This window comes from Coturnix japonica, chromosome 2 (genome assembly GCF_001577835.2).
Source record: "Coturnix japonica isolate 7356 chromosome 2, Coturnix japonica 2.1, whole genome shotgun sequence".
Taxonomy (NCBI): domain Eukaryota; kingdom Metazoa; phylum Chordata; class Aves; order Galliformes; family Phasianidae; genus Coturnix; species Coturnix japonica.
This window is the reverse complement of record NC_029517.1, coordinates 119049382-119066548: the sequence shown is the minus strand read 5'-3', so window position 1 is coordinate 119066548 and position 17167 is coordinate 119049382. Positions and strand designations below refer to the sequence as shown.

The following is a 17167-nucleotide window of genomic DNA, read 5'->3' as shown; positions in this document are numbered from 1 at the left end:
ATATATCTTTATTATTTATGGTCTCTAATGCCACATACTTTGTGTTTGAGACTTGCAGGTTTAGTGCACATCTTTTGATTTTCCCTTGGTAAAACTAGGTTTCATGTATTTTCATTGACATTCAGGCATGATCATCTGTAATTAGCTGAAAAAAAAGGCTGAAAAATAATGATACAAAATGTCATAATTGCTTGATTTTAATGAGCTTAGCAAGGTGAGGATCACAAAGCAGGAAAGAAGGAAATGAGCAGCAGAAATACAGCACAGCATTCACCTCCAAGTGTTCTACCAGAAAGTGCGTTCCCCAGCTAAATCCTGTTTGCAGTCTCTTCTGCAGAAAATTACTTGATATGGCCGCTTACATACCAGGCCTCATGAATGATGATGAAATTTTGGGGAAAGAAATAGTTTATTTTTGTCACACTCTTTTACCATTACAAACACATTAGTTTTGGGCCGCTGCTACAATGGTGGGTTTGATGGATCTTTGGTTGAGACAGAGCAGCCACTTCTATTATGCTCTTGTGTTGTAATTCTCCCAGCTGTAACATTGTGCACCTGTGCTTTTGAGGATTTGTCAAATTTAGGGCCAGTGCATTTTTCAAGACTTCTGGCCAGCATTAAGTGAACAAAATTATTCAATCTGTTCTGTTGTTTGAAAACTCAGTTGTGCTCTCAAGCAAAAATTTTTGTACGTAAGGAAAAAATAAATCAGCTCTTCAAAAATGACCAGATTTTCATTGTCAGATGAAGTTTTGGAGTAGAATCACTTACCAAAATGTTTTGGAAAAAGGATGGGATTGGGTCAGATAAGTTTTTCATTATGTCAATTATGGATAAAATCAATCCCATCTATTACCATCTAGTAAAAGAAAAAAACTGCTTTCCCACTTAGAAACGTACTGCATTTGTTCAGTGTTAGTTTTAGCTTCTGTTCTTGGCCTGCTCATAGATCTGCAGTCCATTACAGTGGCGCCTGTTAGGGCAAATACAGTTCAAGTTGGGCCAGTTTTTCTGTGATAAACGGTTTTTTCCAGTAATTCATAATAAATCATAAGAAAAAAAAATCCCTCGTATTTGACATTTGGCATGGAAACCATTGTTTCACAATGGTTTCATTTGTACATTTATACAGATTTGAAAAAATATATATATATTAGATCAGTCTCATTTATTGCATCAAAAGATTTTAAAAGTAATGTATTGTTTAAAGATAATGGACTTGTATTTGTTAGCAAAGAATAATGTAATGATCATTTAACCTAAATAGATGTATTTCCTGAAATGAGTAATCACTTCGTTGCTCATGTGTCATAGATGATTCTTAAACATTTCTTTGTGTTTCTTCTCTTGGATTGATCTGTTCAAAAAGTGGTCAAATTATTTTCAGCATACTAAAAATCACATTTCCAAGATGTTTTACTTTAAAAAGCCAATTGTGTGCCAGTGAGACTTAACTGTAAAAAAATAACCTTTATGGTGGGATGTTGATTTTTAAATCCTAATGGTATTTTAGAACTAAATTTTCACAATTGAATTGATTGCGTGCAAATAACCATGCAAGTGCATTCTTGAAGTTCATCATTGTGTGCCCCGGTGGTGCAGTGGTAGGAATGCCTGAAGTCAGCAAGGGAGAATTCAGAAATGTTCTCTGCTCTCAATTGAAGAGGGAGGAAATCGGTGTAAAATGTAGTTTATCTCAGTAGAGAAAATGAACAGCTGTTTAACTAATATGGTAATTATGTCACACCCTACAGTGAGCCAGTTGTCACCCATTATTAATCTAGTAGGACAGGTTGAATTAACACATAGAACAAACTGTGATGGAGGCACTGGCCAAGAAATGGGTGATTGCTAACATGATGAAGTAGTTAGCGTTCAGTAGAGATTAACTTTACTTCAGTGTGTGAAGCTGGTAATCACTTAGCTGAGCTTGGTTCAAATAAGTACTTCCTTCCCACAATTGAAGCAGTATTAGCACAACCAAATTATGCATTCAGATGTCTGAGTTCAGATCCTTATATTTAAGTCTCGGGGCTGAGCACAAATGCATTCAAAATCAAAACTGCAAAAACTGCTGCTTGAAAAACAGCTGCTAATTTGAAGTTGGCCATGTCTTAAAACTTACAGTTAATTTTTATTTTTTTTAATCATCCTTTGATCTGCGAAGAGCAGAAGGAATGTGCAGTCCTTAGGAGAATGACTTAGTTGTCACAGATTGGGAATGTGTCAGGTGTTTTGGGAGAGCATTCAGACCTGTGTTACCCTTGTGGTTGGCCACCAGTTTAGCAAGGTTTATGGCTGTGCTACTGTGCCAGCTGAACTCTGTGTCAGGATGGGCTCTCTGTTACTGACAGCCTGAATATCTACTCGTACCTCTGACCCATAGAGAACTGTTAGCATCAGGCATTTGGTTTCGATGCCTGAAATAAATTTCATTTGTGCAGTCTTTAAACTAACACTGTCACAAAATACTGAAACAAAGATCCTTCATCTATCAGATGTTTACCCTAAAAGTCTATTGAGAGTGTGACGATGTGGAACAGGAATAGCGTATACACTGAAATTTTCATATGGTTAATTAAACCCATAGACTCACTCTGTACATAGTAAGGTTTTATTGGTATTAGAATAAAGAATTTCTTTTTGGAAGAAGAAAGAAAAAAAAAAAAAAAAAAAAAAAAAAAAAAAAAAAGAAAGACTGATAATTACTTCTCTCTGTGCTTCTAATCAACAGTCTTTGATGTACATCTGTTTTTTGCATACATCTGTAACTTCCAGTCAGGAAAAGCCTTTTATGGCAAGTGGCCTTTAAGCTACATGCTGAGTTTATTTCATATATTCCTTTTCTTTTTCTTCCTAAGAAAGCATCCACAGTTTGTTGTTTCTTTCCCCCCCCCCTAGCTTTATCAGCGACTATATACTTAAAAATATTTTATGGAGGAAAAAAACACTCTAGTTTTCAGTTTAGTTTTGAATGACTTACAAATGATGGAGGATATTAGAGTTCTGTCTTTCTTGCAGATGTATATCAGAATAAGAAGAGAACCTAATCTGTCCACTCCATATGTACTATTAGATACCACAGTATGCTGCTTCTTATCATGTGATGCCAAGGCTGCATCCAGCTGCTGTGGATGTGAGGGGGGAGGACAGCCCCCTGTGGTGCTGAGAGCATCTGTGGCAGCAGGCTGTCCTCACAGCAGAGCGTTCGTTCCCCCAGCAACTCCTTGTCTGTAATCTCTGGGAAGAAAAAAAGTATTTTGGTGGTGTTATTCTGTAAATCAGGGCTAAATATTTATATATATGTAAATAGATATACTTAAATATTACATACTTAAATTCTGTTGAAATTTGTGCTCATTATTCAGTCTCAGTTTGTGAAACAGCATATGGATAAATTTATTGTCAAGGGCTGACCTCAGTTAAAGCTGTTTTCAGAGTGAAGCTATGTCCAATTTTGTATGTTTGCTCTATATCGGAATGGAGCACTGACTTTTCGTAGGTGTTCCTGGCCATACAGCTGTGCTGGGGAGGGACCAGAAGCACTCCCGGGCAGGCCTGAAGCATGCAGGGAGATGATTTGAGCAGTCCTGCAGGCCCTGTTTTGTACCTGTGTGGATTAGCAGTTCTTAGTGAAGTCTGCATACAAAACTGTGAATCATCGTTGCCAGGAGGTGGCACTGAGGTACAGCTGGGGCAAAAGTGTACTCTGCTTCAGCTGTAGGTAGGAAAAGGGTGTTCCATGCAGCCTCAGCAGTGCTGATTTCATTCTGTAAATACAGTCTATTCAGGCTGCTTGTGGCTCTATCTAGACATAAGTTCTAAAGAGAGCTTGGTATCTAAAGGGGAGCTATATGAAAGAAGGTGACAGGCTCTAGCAGAGCCTGTTGTGGTAGGACAAGGGGAAATGATTTCAAACTAAAAGAGGAAAGACTTAGATTAGATATAAGGAAGATTATTTATTTTTTTTTTTAAATAAATCCCTGTTCATTGAAGGGCAGTTGGTCTTGATGGCCTTTAAGGGTCTCAACTCAAGGGATTCCACGGTAAGCTTTTATGGAGAAAAAGAATTTCAGGTTCTGTGGCACTTCACTGAAAGGGCATGTTATTGTCAATTATTTGCAGCTTCTGACCTAAAGTTCATTAGAGGCTCTAAGATGCTTACAGTTAAGTCCAGCCCAATGGACTGTGCTGTTTTTATCATAACATCAGCAGATAACTTTATGAAAACAGAATTCATTTCAAGGTAAAATTTTTCCATATGAGGACTCAGCCTGTGGAAAGTTTCTGTAAAATCAATTGATCTCCTTTTGGCTTAATATTTGCATTTGTAGAAATGAAGCTAACAAAAGCATCACAGAAGTCCCAGGTGGAAATAACTACTGTACTTGGAATGATTTTGTTCAAACTTGGGATGATCACAGATCTATGTAGTTTTCTTATCTTTACGACAATAAAATTAAACTTAGTGCTGGCAGAATTGCAAGGAGAAAGAGTGGTGATGGCCCTAATATGCTTCTGTAAGCGCTATTTGTTTCAGTCAGTTGTATAAAAAATTTAATAAAGAAGGAATGCAAGTATAATGGTAAGCAATGCTCTAGGAAAAATCCTTTCTTTGCTCTGTAATTGGCGAAATGCAAAGTCATACAAGTCGATCAAACAAGTACAGACCTAGGAATGCATACCTGCAGGAGCTGCACATTAAACTGTTTCCTAACAGGAGTCCACTGCAGTTTTATGGGAACATTTCAAATTGAGTGTGAATTCTAGTGATGGATGAATAGCTGCTGGGAGTGGTGGATTCTGTCTCCTCCAGATCCAGATTGGAGGCATTCCCTGATTTGGTGATATTTCTAGCTGTCCTCAGCCAGCTCGTGTTCGAGCGTCAATTTCCAATTTGGTAAAAAAAAAAGTCTTCTAATGGTACTTCTCAGCAAGGCAGGGACAGTTCAAAGGGGTTGCTGCTGTTGCTGTTTTTGTTGTGGTGGGTAGTGGGGATGCAAAGTTTATCCTTTGGCAAGAATTATGCAAACACTTGAACCATTCACTGATCAAACATTCAGAAAAAAATCCAGGAGAGGGGTTGAGGAAAACCGTATTAGTAGCTTTAAATCCATGCTGAATGTTTCTAGAAATTTAATGGCCAGACTTTGAGGTGGCCTCTGCAGGCGCTGTGTGCCAAAAACACCAACATGCCGGGGTACAGCAAAGCCATGGGCTCATGATGCTTGAAAGCAAAAATAGGCATTGTGGTGCTTCTTCACAAAACAGAATAAATGAGTGCAAATATCCAATGGCCATACAAGTTCTTACTTTCGTGTTCTGGGCCTGGTCTGTCAGACAACAGGAGAAACCATTGCATAATATTGTAATCTCAATAAATGAACCAAAAAATGTAGTACTATTTACATATTCTCTTTCAGTAGCTGTGTGAACCCACAGTGTACCTTTTTGAACACCAGTTCTGGGGTAGGACGGGAACTGAGCTTTCCCTGAAGTGCTGAAACTCACTGTTCAGTCCAGCTTTTTCCACTGTTTTCTCCATGGTGTGTTTGCAGCAAAAAATAATGGCGTCAACATTCTGGGAAAGCTGTGCTACCCTGTTTTGTCCCTAGTGTTCCGTGACCTTTTTAACACAGTCATTCAGTTCCTGAAATTGTGACAATAGTTTGAAGATGCTGGGCATAAACAAAAGTTTTAGCAAGATGAAATGCCATATTCCATGTTATACCTGTCTATTTTTGATCAATGTCTGAACTGTATTTTATTATCTGTAAAAACTTATGTGCGACTATTAAGAAACAAGATTTAAGTATAAAAGGCACTTTTTTCCAAGCTTCTGGTAGCGAAGAACCCCTGAGCAGCTGTATGATACAGAAATAACTGGTTACAAAATCAACCAGCCTGGCATGCTATGAGACTTAGTGGGGTTACAGATGTGTAATAAATCCAGGAGCCCTCATAGGCTGTTGTGAGAAAGTGCCAATGTTTAGGCTGGCAATAGAGCTACCTTAATACATTTAGGGATGAAGCCATGTATCTCAGTACATCTCTTAAATCCAGACTGGCCATGACTGATATTAGTGACTCGGTCTGTAGCAATTAATTAAATGTTCTGGGGGTTGCTGTGTCACCAAAGTCAACAGGCAAAGGTTGCCCCACATCTGTGTTGCTCTGCTCAGAGTTCTCACACTAGGAACATAACTCTACATGAACAGTCCCTGGCCTATGCTGTCTCTTATGCCCCTCCTTGGAAGGGACAGAGGAAAGTGGCAACAGAGACAACTATTCCTTAACTGTTACTGTTGCCTATATAGATAGAGTATATCTAAATGTGTATGCATGTTCTTAATATTGTATAAATATTTTTTATTATTTTGAAATTTGCTTTATATTGAACTGCCAAGGGAAGAAAAGAAAACAAAACCACAAACCCTCCAAAGGAAACATTTTGCTTGGCTCTGCTTGCAAAGCATCTGATCTGACATATAACTGACTGAGAGAATACTAGTGAGTCACCTCTATGCCACCAGTGTCCACATCATTTGGATTCAGAGACAAATCCACACTAGGTAAACATTTAGAGTTCACTGGAGACCCACCTGTTTTCACATGACTGTGAAAGGATGATCTGATTCAGCATTAAATCATTTGTACTACTCAGTTCTGGCAGTTTTCTATGATTTCCATGTCACCTTGTGTTTTCAAGTTTTTCTCTTCCCACTCTTCTTCTTTTTGCTTTCCTCCTGAGTCTGTAAGTGTGAAATCCTAAGTTTTGTATTGTTTAATTAATAGATTCAGTTGTTTCTCTAGACAGAGTAAATGGTACTTCTGTAAAGAAAAATGAATATTCTTTGAAATGATGGAAGTGGAAGCCTGTTTTCAGTTAATGTCACTGCCACCTACCGTACATGTTGTAAAACTGCACTTGGAGAATGGACTGCAAAGCCAGAGTTCCTCTCTCAGTCAATTTGCCCTACAGTTGAGGAAAAATCCACTGGACTCTTAATAGGTTGTGGTGTGTAAATTCTATTCTTTTTGTAGGCCTAGTTTGTGTAACATTATTCAACTCTTGTAAATGAATAAAGAACATCACATTATTAATGGCTTTTCTGAGGTGTCCACTGTTATCATAATTAAGTGCTTTGCAAATATTAACCCTCCTTTATAATATCTGATATTTTGGGATTAGAAATGATGGTGTGGACAGCTGATTAAATTTTTTTTTCAAAATATCATTTCTGTTGCTTTCTGAGGCAAATATATGTGTGGAAGACTTCAAATGAGAGCAGAAATTCACCCAAGAATAACAGGCATTGCCTGCTGACACTTGGCCCTTTCTGTCCTGTGTCCTTAATCCATCTCCTTTTTTTTCAGTGTCCATCCAAATCTGTGTCTTTTGCTGCCTACCCCAAATGGCTGTTTTATGTTGACTGATTCCCCCAAATTATGTTGTTTCTGAAGCACACACTGAGCATAGATAATTTAAGCCTAAATTTGATGACATTAAAAATAACTGCAAACTAAATTTTTATGTCATGAACTACATAGCAGGTGATGTTGGTAGTGATGCCAATGATTTGTGGTCTGCTATGCTATTAAACCTCACTGTTTTATCTTCCAGTGTGGAAGATGTGTCAGAGTTAGTTGGTAAGCTGCATGGTTTAGCTTTAAGCTTGACTTAGCAGTAATGGGTTTTTGTTTTTGTTTTTTTTTTTTTGTTTTTTTTCCTTTCACTGCATATATGTTTATAAAATTTCTTAACAATGTATGTATTTCTCTGGCAGTTTCTGTATCCACTATTTTTCATCCAATTGAAAGGACCAGGAGATAAACTGCCTTTTGAGGATCATTTCTGCATGGAATCTTTTGATTATTTGAGTGGGTTTGTTTGTTGTTTTTTGTTTGTTTGTTTGTTTTTGCAGTCACTGCTTCTGCACAGTTTGATCTTTACTGTAAATGAAGAGGAAATGATTAGGCATAGAAGCTTTCCTTCTGTCATGTGAGACAGGGCTTTTTGCATCTTGCATCTTCTTTTTTCTCTTGATGTTATTTGGCTAGTACTAGTCATCCATCCTTCTGCTGTTGCCATTAGTTCATGCAGTGTCTACTCTCCTGCAGCGATCCCAATTGGGTCTCAGAACTTCCTTCCCTTGCTTACCCTGCAGAGGAGATGCTGCCACATACAGGATCTGAAGTAGAACTACATCTGTAGGAGAGTGATTTACAAGTATACAACATAAAAGGACAAATGGAATGGAAGAAAAGATCAAATAATGTATTTATTGAAGTTCATTTTTATCCCAGAACATCACTGTGCTTTTATATCTAGCAGCAGAAATTCTGCACATGAAAATACTGGAAAGGGAAGAAGGCATGCAATGTTCAATGCTGTTATTCAGTACTCATCAGTGGAAGAGAAAAATATTTTAAATAAAGGAGTATTAAGCACTTTGATCTCTGTAAAATAATTAATATTTTTAATACAAGAACACTGAAAAGTTGTGAGGGAATTACAGTGTGATGTAAATATGCAGATAGCTGCTTCTTTTTCTTTTCTTAAATGTTTTAAATTTAAATCCTTACTGCCCTCCTGTGGATGTAAACTGTTTTCTCCATCTGCTAAAACTGAAAATGGATGGGTCTCACTAGAAGAGCTGTACTTACAATAGTATTTATACTGCAAATGAAGGATAAATTGGCCACTGAACTAAGCCAGGGGTCTTGAGAAGTGTGGCTGGGGTCCTCTGTTGTCAGGCATGGAATCTGCCCTGAAGATTCTGTAAGTGGAAAGCTGTCTTTGCAGTTGACAGGAGTTGATGAAGGCTCCCCCTGAACCAAATGATGCGAGTCCATCCAGAAGGAGTATGCAGTGTTTCCAAATTCCTTTGAAACTGCCTGAGACAAACCAGGAAACTGAGTTTCTAATTAACAGAGCAGCATGAAGCTGCTGTGGGAGCAATGGTTGTAGTGTGATAAATAGCAACAGCAACAAAAAAAGAAGAATCACCCACAGAGTAGCAGTTATTTATAGCTCTTTGGTGTATGGACAATATCTGTGTATATTAGCATAAATAATTATTTTGAGGAATGGATGTTGGAATTGCAATACTACCTGTGTGTTTATGTACCTTAATCTATATGTCATTATACCGCTAGAAATTGTAACATGTTATTAGCTAACAATTAGCTGACTGTCCTCCTACCATAAGCATGTAGTCCAAACAGAAGTTTCATGAATAACATTGTAAAGAGACCAATGACTGCAATAATGTATTTAGTATAAAATGATGAATTATTCACTGGTAATTAATAAAGCAAATAGCAAAACCAAATTGTATATTATTGCAATAAAGGGTGGCTTAGCTTTGCCAGTGTTTCTTCTGTGTGGAACTTGTGAGTAGAAGGTAAGCTTATAAAGGGTTTTCTTTGCTAAATAACCAAATACCAAATGTAGGTGTGTTTTGGCTCTTTCCTATGCCCTGTACATATTTCAGTGTCCACACCAACTGTACAGTGTTAAACACATTTCTACCAATTATGTTCCAAGCTGTCTCAGATAGTGGAAGTTGAGGAGCCCTTTTTTAGGTGTGAGGGCTGTTCTGATATTTTCTTATGTTGGCTCACAATCCACCCTTGGGTGGATGTTGGTGGTACAGCGGTAGAGGTTGAACTTTCCTGCCAGTAAACCGTTAGATGTTGCTGTGTGACAGATGGCACACTGACAAAATGGCGTCTGACACAGAAGTGTGGTTGAAACAAAGGTGTGTGTCACTGAATTTCTTCGTGCAGAAAAAGATTGGACTCACTGACATTTGTTGGTGCTTACTGAACATTTCTGGAGACCAAACAGTGGGTGTCAGCAGTGAGGTGCTGGGTGGTTGGGTCACATCCAGGGGTGCAGATTGTTCTGAATGCAGCATGCAGACTCTTGTCTACTGCTGACAAGAATGCAGAGCAAATGGTGGTGACTATGTTGAAAAATGATGCTTGGTAGCTGAGAATTTGCTCTACTAAATAGCCTTATTGACCTCTTTGTTTTGGTTTCTATGGAAATAAATAGGAGGCATTACTTTTGGAGTGATCTACATAGATTGAGCTAAAAATATGCTTTTCAAGCTGGAAAAGGAAGTTATCTAACTAGTTAGCATGCAAGGGAAAAAACAGTTGAGGAATACAGTAATTTGAACAGCCTGTGTTCAGATATCCCGCTCTTCAGTTGAATTGCTTGTATTTCTCCTATTGCTGTTAACACTAAGGACTTTCAAGGATACGTTGTCTGCAATAATAAAATGAAGATTGTAGATCAGACCTGATGTGGAGGCCTATAAATTGGAGAGAAGAAATGAGGCCTGTGGCTATCTGCCAGCTGACAGGTGGGTGAGGTATCACTGCAGACAACCCAATGTCACCGGAAGAGCATTGCTGGCTGCAACCCCAGGCACTGCACTCAGCGATCCGCTCCCCATGGCTCTTGCTGATAAGGATCAGGCTGTGAGGATCAGGAATGCTCTGTCAGATACTGTTGCACTGTGTCTGCACAGTGATGCTGTAAATGGCTATTGATGGAGGAGGGCCAGGAAAAAAATGCTAGGCTGAAGAAGGGGCTGTGTCAGAGTCTGGTGTGAGGACCCAGTGCTTCTCAGCACATGCAGTGGGGAACTGTTGAGTTTTCCCTTTCTAACAGGCCTGGGCCGTGTAGGTTTCAGCAGTTTGTAGAGGCAGCTTCATCATTCATACCAGAGGGGTGGCTCGCTCTTCTGGAGGCTCTCCACAGGCACTGGGATTGCTACTGCAGGGCATCAGGAACATGAGAATGTGTTTGTTGCACAGTGGCTTCTCAAATAATTAGCATCTACCATTGTTCATTTCTGTATAAGAATGCTGTAATGGGGAGCATGCCAGCAATATGGTTTGGTACTTGTGTTACACAAACTACTCTGTAAGGCTTAGAGATGCACACCAAGTGGGTTGTATGTCCTTTTACCTATGCATGTCAGAGTTTTCAGAGGACAAAGAATAGATTCTGTTACTCTCTGAAACGAACAGTGAACATTTTACTTCACTGGAGGATACCATAGAGAAAACTAGATGTGGTGCTGACTGGAAATTGTATTTGCTTCGCTGATGGGTACAAGGAAACTTCTCAATGAAGATCACTAAGCAAGTTGGATAGGGAAACTCCAGTAAAGCTGTAATTGATTCTGGTGGCCCTCTGACTAGCAGCACTGTCACTTGTTTAGGATCATCTGCTACTTCTTTAATAATTATTTCCAAGATTCAGGTTAAAATAATTAGAACGTATTTAAAGTTCAAGAAGGAATGCAGTGTTCAACTATATATTTTGATGCTCCACAATATACCACTAGTAGAATCACATAATGAAAAATTGGTATGGAAATGTGTATAATGGAAACCATCTTGTTGTAATGCTGCTCTGTGTCAAGTGTTCCTTCTCCCTGACCTCATTAGGTGCGCCTAGTCATTAGATACAGTGTTACTAAAGAGTTTTAACTTAAAAGCGGCTTTGATTAATGATTGGTTGGACTGAGGTTTAACTGTGCAGGATTAACTAGATTTAAAAATGGCAAAATGCCATAGTAGCATTAATGCCAGACGTTAACAAGAAGCAGAAGTAAACTCCAAGGGTCCTTATGATTTTCATATGGGCTGAACTCATGTTCTCATTAACTTAATGTCTATCCTGTTTTGAAAGATGATGTCCTAATAATTCCTAGAGAATGGTAGCTTAGGAAGCACATTACAAATATGTAATCCTTATATGTTTAATGAATCATACGTTTTGATAATTTTAATATTAGGCCCATTCAGCCATGTGCTGTCATTGTAGTTGGAAAGCACATTTTCACATTCTCATGTTGCCTGCCATTTGAATCTTGTTTTAACATCTTCTTAGTTTAGTTTTCCTGAAGGTTTAGAGTTAGCATCTCTACAGCCTAATATCCTTATTTTTTTTTATCCATTGATCAAATATTTCCTTATATCATACTGCTGAGAAAATGCAACCAGTTTCACTTAAAGCTCTATTCGGTCATCTTAAATCCTACTCAAGCCTATAGGATTTAAATATAATATAACAAAATAAAAGTTAATTTTATTAATTCTGAATTGGGTCCATTCTGTCTTACATTTTTTCCAGTCCACGAGATCTTTACTTAGTTAATCAAAATTCACTGACTTATTATAAGAGCTGAACAAGAAAATAACTTTCTCATTTAAGGAATCTGAGAATTCTTTTTTCTGCATTGATCCTGATTTCATCATTTGGGTTATTTTTCATTCTAGTCACTAGAAGTGCGTAATGAAACTTGTGTTTCAGCGTAGTAACGCATTGTGAGAATTAGGCGCTGTTTGTTAATAATTAATAATAGCAGTTCCTTACAGAGGCAGCACTCTTTCTGCCAAATCATCCAGCCAAATACTTGGGCTGCAATGCCTAATTTCTCATTGAAATACGGGATATATTAGATTTGACTTAAATAGGATTACTCACTCAAGCAAATTTACGCAAGTGTATAAGGCATGTATCCAGCTTGTAGTGAGTTAGGAGTCTACCTACTTGTTTGGCTCTGGGCCCTAGGCACTTGCATAACGTTGCTTGCATGAATTATCCCATTAAACCAAGACCTGCATAAACACTGTTACTCATACCAACAAACTGTGTGTGTGGAAAGTGCTGACAGTCCAGGATCTTGCTTCCTCTTGTACCATATCAAAAGGCTCTGTTTTCACTAATGATCTGAGCGCATTAACTAAACTTTATATTTGCAGTCCCCATTGGTAATTCCTGTGCCAATGAGGTTTTTGGCTGCATTCTAATACTACCTTTGTATTTTTTGCTTCATTGACTCAGTGATATTTTTTCTCTTTTTGGTTTTCTTTTTTTCTTCTTAGGAAGAAGAGCAACGAAAACAAAGGAGAAGAAAAAGAAGAAAAAGAATTTGATGGAGAGGGCTCAGAAGCAGCACAGCATCTTTTTAGCTACAGATAAAACAAGCCAGTAAAGACTTGATTTATTTTTTTTAATATATTTTTGCAAAGTGCACAAAAGCTGCTATATGCTCCTGCCAATGGATGCACTACAATTCAGCTGCTTTAACAGTATTGGTGGCAAATAACTTGTGAAAAGAAGCCCACAAGCTTGTTTGTTTTTATTTATATATTTTTATTTTATTTTTTTCCTCTTATTTTTGATCTGAAGACTTCAAGGTCAGGAGCACACTGAGTTGAATCAGTGGAAGTGGTGCTGAAGTGTGTCAAAGATTTTGTACTGAGTGTTTAGTCAACGTGTTGACACTGAATGGAAGCAGGGAAGAAAGCTACGCATCACCATTAGGCGGACTTGTGCATATTTAAATAAAAATAAAGGAAGTCTTGGAGGTGTAGGTACTATTGCATTTATGGCCTTTGTCTCCTATATTTGTACATTTCAAGACTAAATGGATATGACTCATACTTAGCATTAACATGCATTGTTCTCAACTCCTACTGCGTTGAAACTGTTGTACGAGTATAATGAAACTGCTTTATGACAATATGCCACAAGAAGCACTGCTTAGTTACAGATGTGTAACAGACTTTATGTGTACATATTACTCTGTCTACATATAAATGAACATATTTACTGTACATCTATGCATTTCTATGTATAATACTTTACACATGTTTAAAGTTATGTCCTGTTGGTTCTAGTAATATACTTTAAGGTAATCCAGTAAATGTTTACTTTTGACTATGTTTTAAGGATCTTTTCATATTTCTCAATAGTTACAAATTGGATCTTTATCCTTTTTTGTAAAGCACATTCAGATGCTAGACTACCTTGTACTGACCCTCACAATGGAGTGTCAGCTCTGAAGTATACTTGCCAGACTGGTATAATGCAATTCTTTTCTGCTCTTCTTTACTCCTATCTCAGCCCTAGTGTATTTTGTCTCAGAAGAAGTAGGGTAACTTTTAAATATGAGGCATGATGATAGATGTTTTGAGTGTCAGGAAAGAAATTCTACAGAAAGTTCTTGGTATCTAAGATTGTATATGTAGTTTTTCAAATGTAATGCACAGTGTTTTATTTCTGTTAGTCCTGATCCAGTCAGATACAGCATCTGAATACCTGAACAGGGAGAAATCTGTCTGTAATCAGTTATTCCACAGTAAGGCGAGCACCAGTCAGTTTCCCAGTATTGCCAGTTACTTGTTGAAGTTTAGCAAATTTAACCTGCATCTGGGCTGGGGAAGGTGTCTTTTTAAGTAGCTAAAATAGCTAAGGATGTGTAATTTGGTATTCTTGCATTATCAGGCTTTTATTCCAGGAGAGCTTTGAATATCTTCTTGGAAAAGCCCACAGCTAAAATGCCTGCCACTTATGCTGTCACTTATAGATGTCACAGTTCTAGGACTAAAACTTGCATCACTACCTGCTCAAGGGTAGGTTTGCTAAAATTTATTTATACTTAAATTTTGACAGGTCTGGCTAAGACGTTAATTCTAACAAATGGATCTTCCCTAAATCTAGGATTCTGAATGTCTCCAACCTCTGCTATACTCACTTCTGAGCTAGGATAATGCTAGCTCCACTGCTACAGGCTCCACCAAAAGCCCTCTCTCCATATTGTCCACTGTGGCAATTAGCTTGAGGAGTCCAAATGGCTTTATTAACACAAAAACGATTAACTGGAGCTCACTTTCCAAGGGTAGACACTTAGCTTAGTTAGTAGTTGAATGGTTTTCCTCATCTCTTTTTGCTATCCTGAAAGAGTTTGTAAGTGGGTTGTCTGCAATCACTTGAAGAGAACTGGGAGAGAAAGAAGGCTGCTTAAATGTTCTTTCACTGTGATACTAGTCAATAAAGCTTCTGTATGACCTGGTTTAAATCGTACTTGTGTTAATAGGCACATGGAGTCCCGATGTTCTCCAACCAAGGAAAAGGCAAAACAGACCCCAGAGTCCTAAGAATATATTTTTAGAAAAATCCCCCAAATCTTAGTTTTAGTTTTATGGGTTATATGCTTCATAAGTAAACTAGGAAGCAAAGCATCTATAAGTACAAGCATATTCATAATTAGCTAGGAGAAGTGTTGCTAAAAAAAAGACAAACAAAGAAGTGCAGTATTTAGACACATAAGAACATTCCATGAAACTACTTGTGGACTTCCACTTAACCATGAGGTTTCCACCTTTCATTTAGAATATGACCATATTTATCTAGAACATAATAATGATAAGGACAGTAAGGATTTTCTGACCTGGACTGCTATTTCAGACTTTAAATGCTCACTTTAAGATAATAAGGAAAAAAAAAATAAAAATAAAAGGGCAATATAAGCTGTAGCTGCCTGTTTGCTTACCTGTAATCAAATCTGGCTGTAAGTGCAGTGAATACCCTCGTACCATCCTTCTAGTAGCAGTTACAGATGTTGTATTAGGCATGTCATAGAAAGAATGCTACAAAATGCAATAAAATGTTGTCACAAGCTTCTGACTAAAATATCTTTGGTCCTTTTTAATTCACTGAGAGTATTCCTTTTTAGGACAGCATGCGCACAGATGAATTGGAGGAGGTGTGTGGGTCCAGGTTTTCTCCTACTGTACAGGAAATTTTGAGGATTGTCCAGTTATCATTTTGTTGATACTTACAACATGTTTGAAAAGGATACAGGCATTGTGCATTAGATACACAATGATGTGTATCTACTTCCTAGTCATCTTCATATTGAGATTTTCTCGAGAATACAGACACAAGAAACTCATCCCTAAGAAACAAGTGCCCTCATATGTAGTTTCTTCTTTGTCCTAGACAACTGTTTCAATTCCCTTTTGCACAGTAGGTCCTATCAAAATGTTCATAACATTCAGTGTTTCATGAGATCATATTTCTCCTGAAGTTGGAAAGGACCTCAAGAGACCACCTAGTCCCAATCCCCACTTGTAACAGGACTAAGGATTTAATAGTCTCTCTATTTCCCATTGCAGTATTTGACCACTTTCACTGGGATTTTTTTTCTCATTTGTCCAATAAGAATTTTGTCATTGCAATTTTCGTCTGTTCCCACTTGACTTTCTACTGAGAAGCATTGGTTTAAGTCTCCTCTATAAGCCCAGGTAACTGAAGACTGCATCTAGATTTCCCTCCAGCTCTTTTTTTTCACATACTCACAGATAACAACTTTTTNGGTTTAAGTCTCCTCTATAAGCCCAGGTAACTGAAGACTGCATCTAGATTTCCCTCCAGCTCTTTTTTTTCACATACTCACAGATAACAACTTTTACAAAGCTGTCAGTACCTGTTGAATCTTGACATTTGTTTAAAATACTGGCAGGAATTGGAGCAGTGGAGCATCTGTCTTCACACTGTTTTTGTGCCCAAAGTTTAACCATCGGCTACTGGAAATTTGCTTAAAACTAAGATTCAAGTTAGTAAGATTAAGAACTTTCATTATATATCCATTGGTTTTAAAAAGCATTGCATTACAATTATGTGCAATAAGTCCTTTTTCCTAAGCATATATTCTCTTATATTGTACTCACCTTTCTCAGAAGAGACAATGGTACAGCCTATCTCTCCTTTAAGGACCACTGTATCCTTAGTATGCTGAGCCTTCTCCTGGCCTCCTAGTATGTTTCTGCTTAAATAAAACAACAAAAAATCTACAGAAAAACAGGTGCAAGGTTAAAGTAATTATTTTGTGGCTGAATGGTTTTTAATACATCTCAGCTGTTCTTGCTAGTGAGAGATTATTGCTACATTTCTCTTTTCTTATTACTGAGGAAAAGAAAAAGAAAAATTGTGCTCCACATTATGGTAATACAAACCTTCCATGCTACAAATGCCGGTAATGGAAAATTGCTCTCTGACACTGAGTGCTTAACATAAAGATGTCTATGAAAATTCAAAACTAAATAGATAAATAAATAGGTAAAGATAAATGCTAGATTGAAAGTTTCTAAATTGAGAAGACTTTTGCAAAAAATAACCCAAATCAGCTTTTCTTTCTTTGCTTCAACTTTTCTATATTACTGAAATAGAATATAGAATAAAATTGGCTGGGTATGACCTGCACAAATATCGTACTTTTTAAAATGGATGAGGCTGGTAATGACTGATTCTACTGCTTAACTGAAGGTAAAACAGCCTTTTGAATTC

The 17167-nt window shown here is 37.6% G+C and overlaps 1 protein-coding gene across 2 annotated transcripts in view; it reads left to right on the top strand.

Annotated features, from left to right (window-relative positions):
- RSPO2 (R-spondin 2) overlaps window positions 1-15511 on the top strand; it is a 92932-nt gene extending 77421 nt beyond the window's left edge. For both annotated transcript variants that reach the window (XM_032442879.1, XM_015856160.2), the window contains exon 5: window positions 12919-15511. In XM_032442879.1, the coding sequence (XP_032298770.1) occupies window positions 12919-13028 (110 nt within the window). In that variant the 3' untranslated portion in view covers window positions 13029-15511. The remainder of the gene's footprint in view (window positions 1-12918) is intronic.
- The last annotated feature ends 1656 nt before the right edge of the window (window positions 15512-17167 follow it).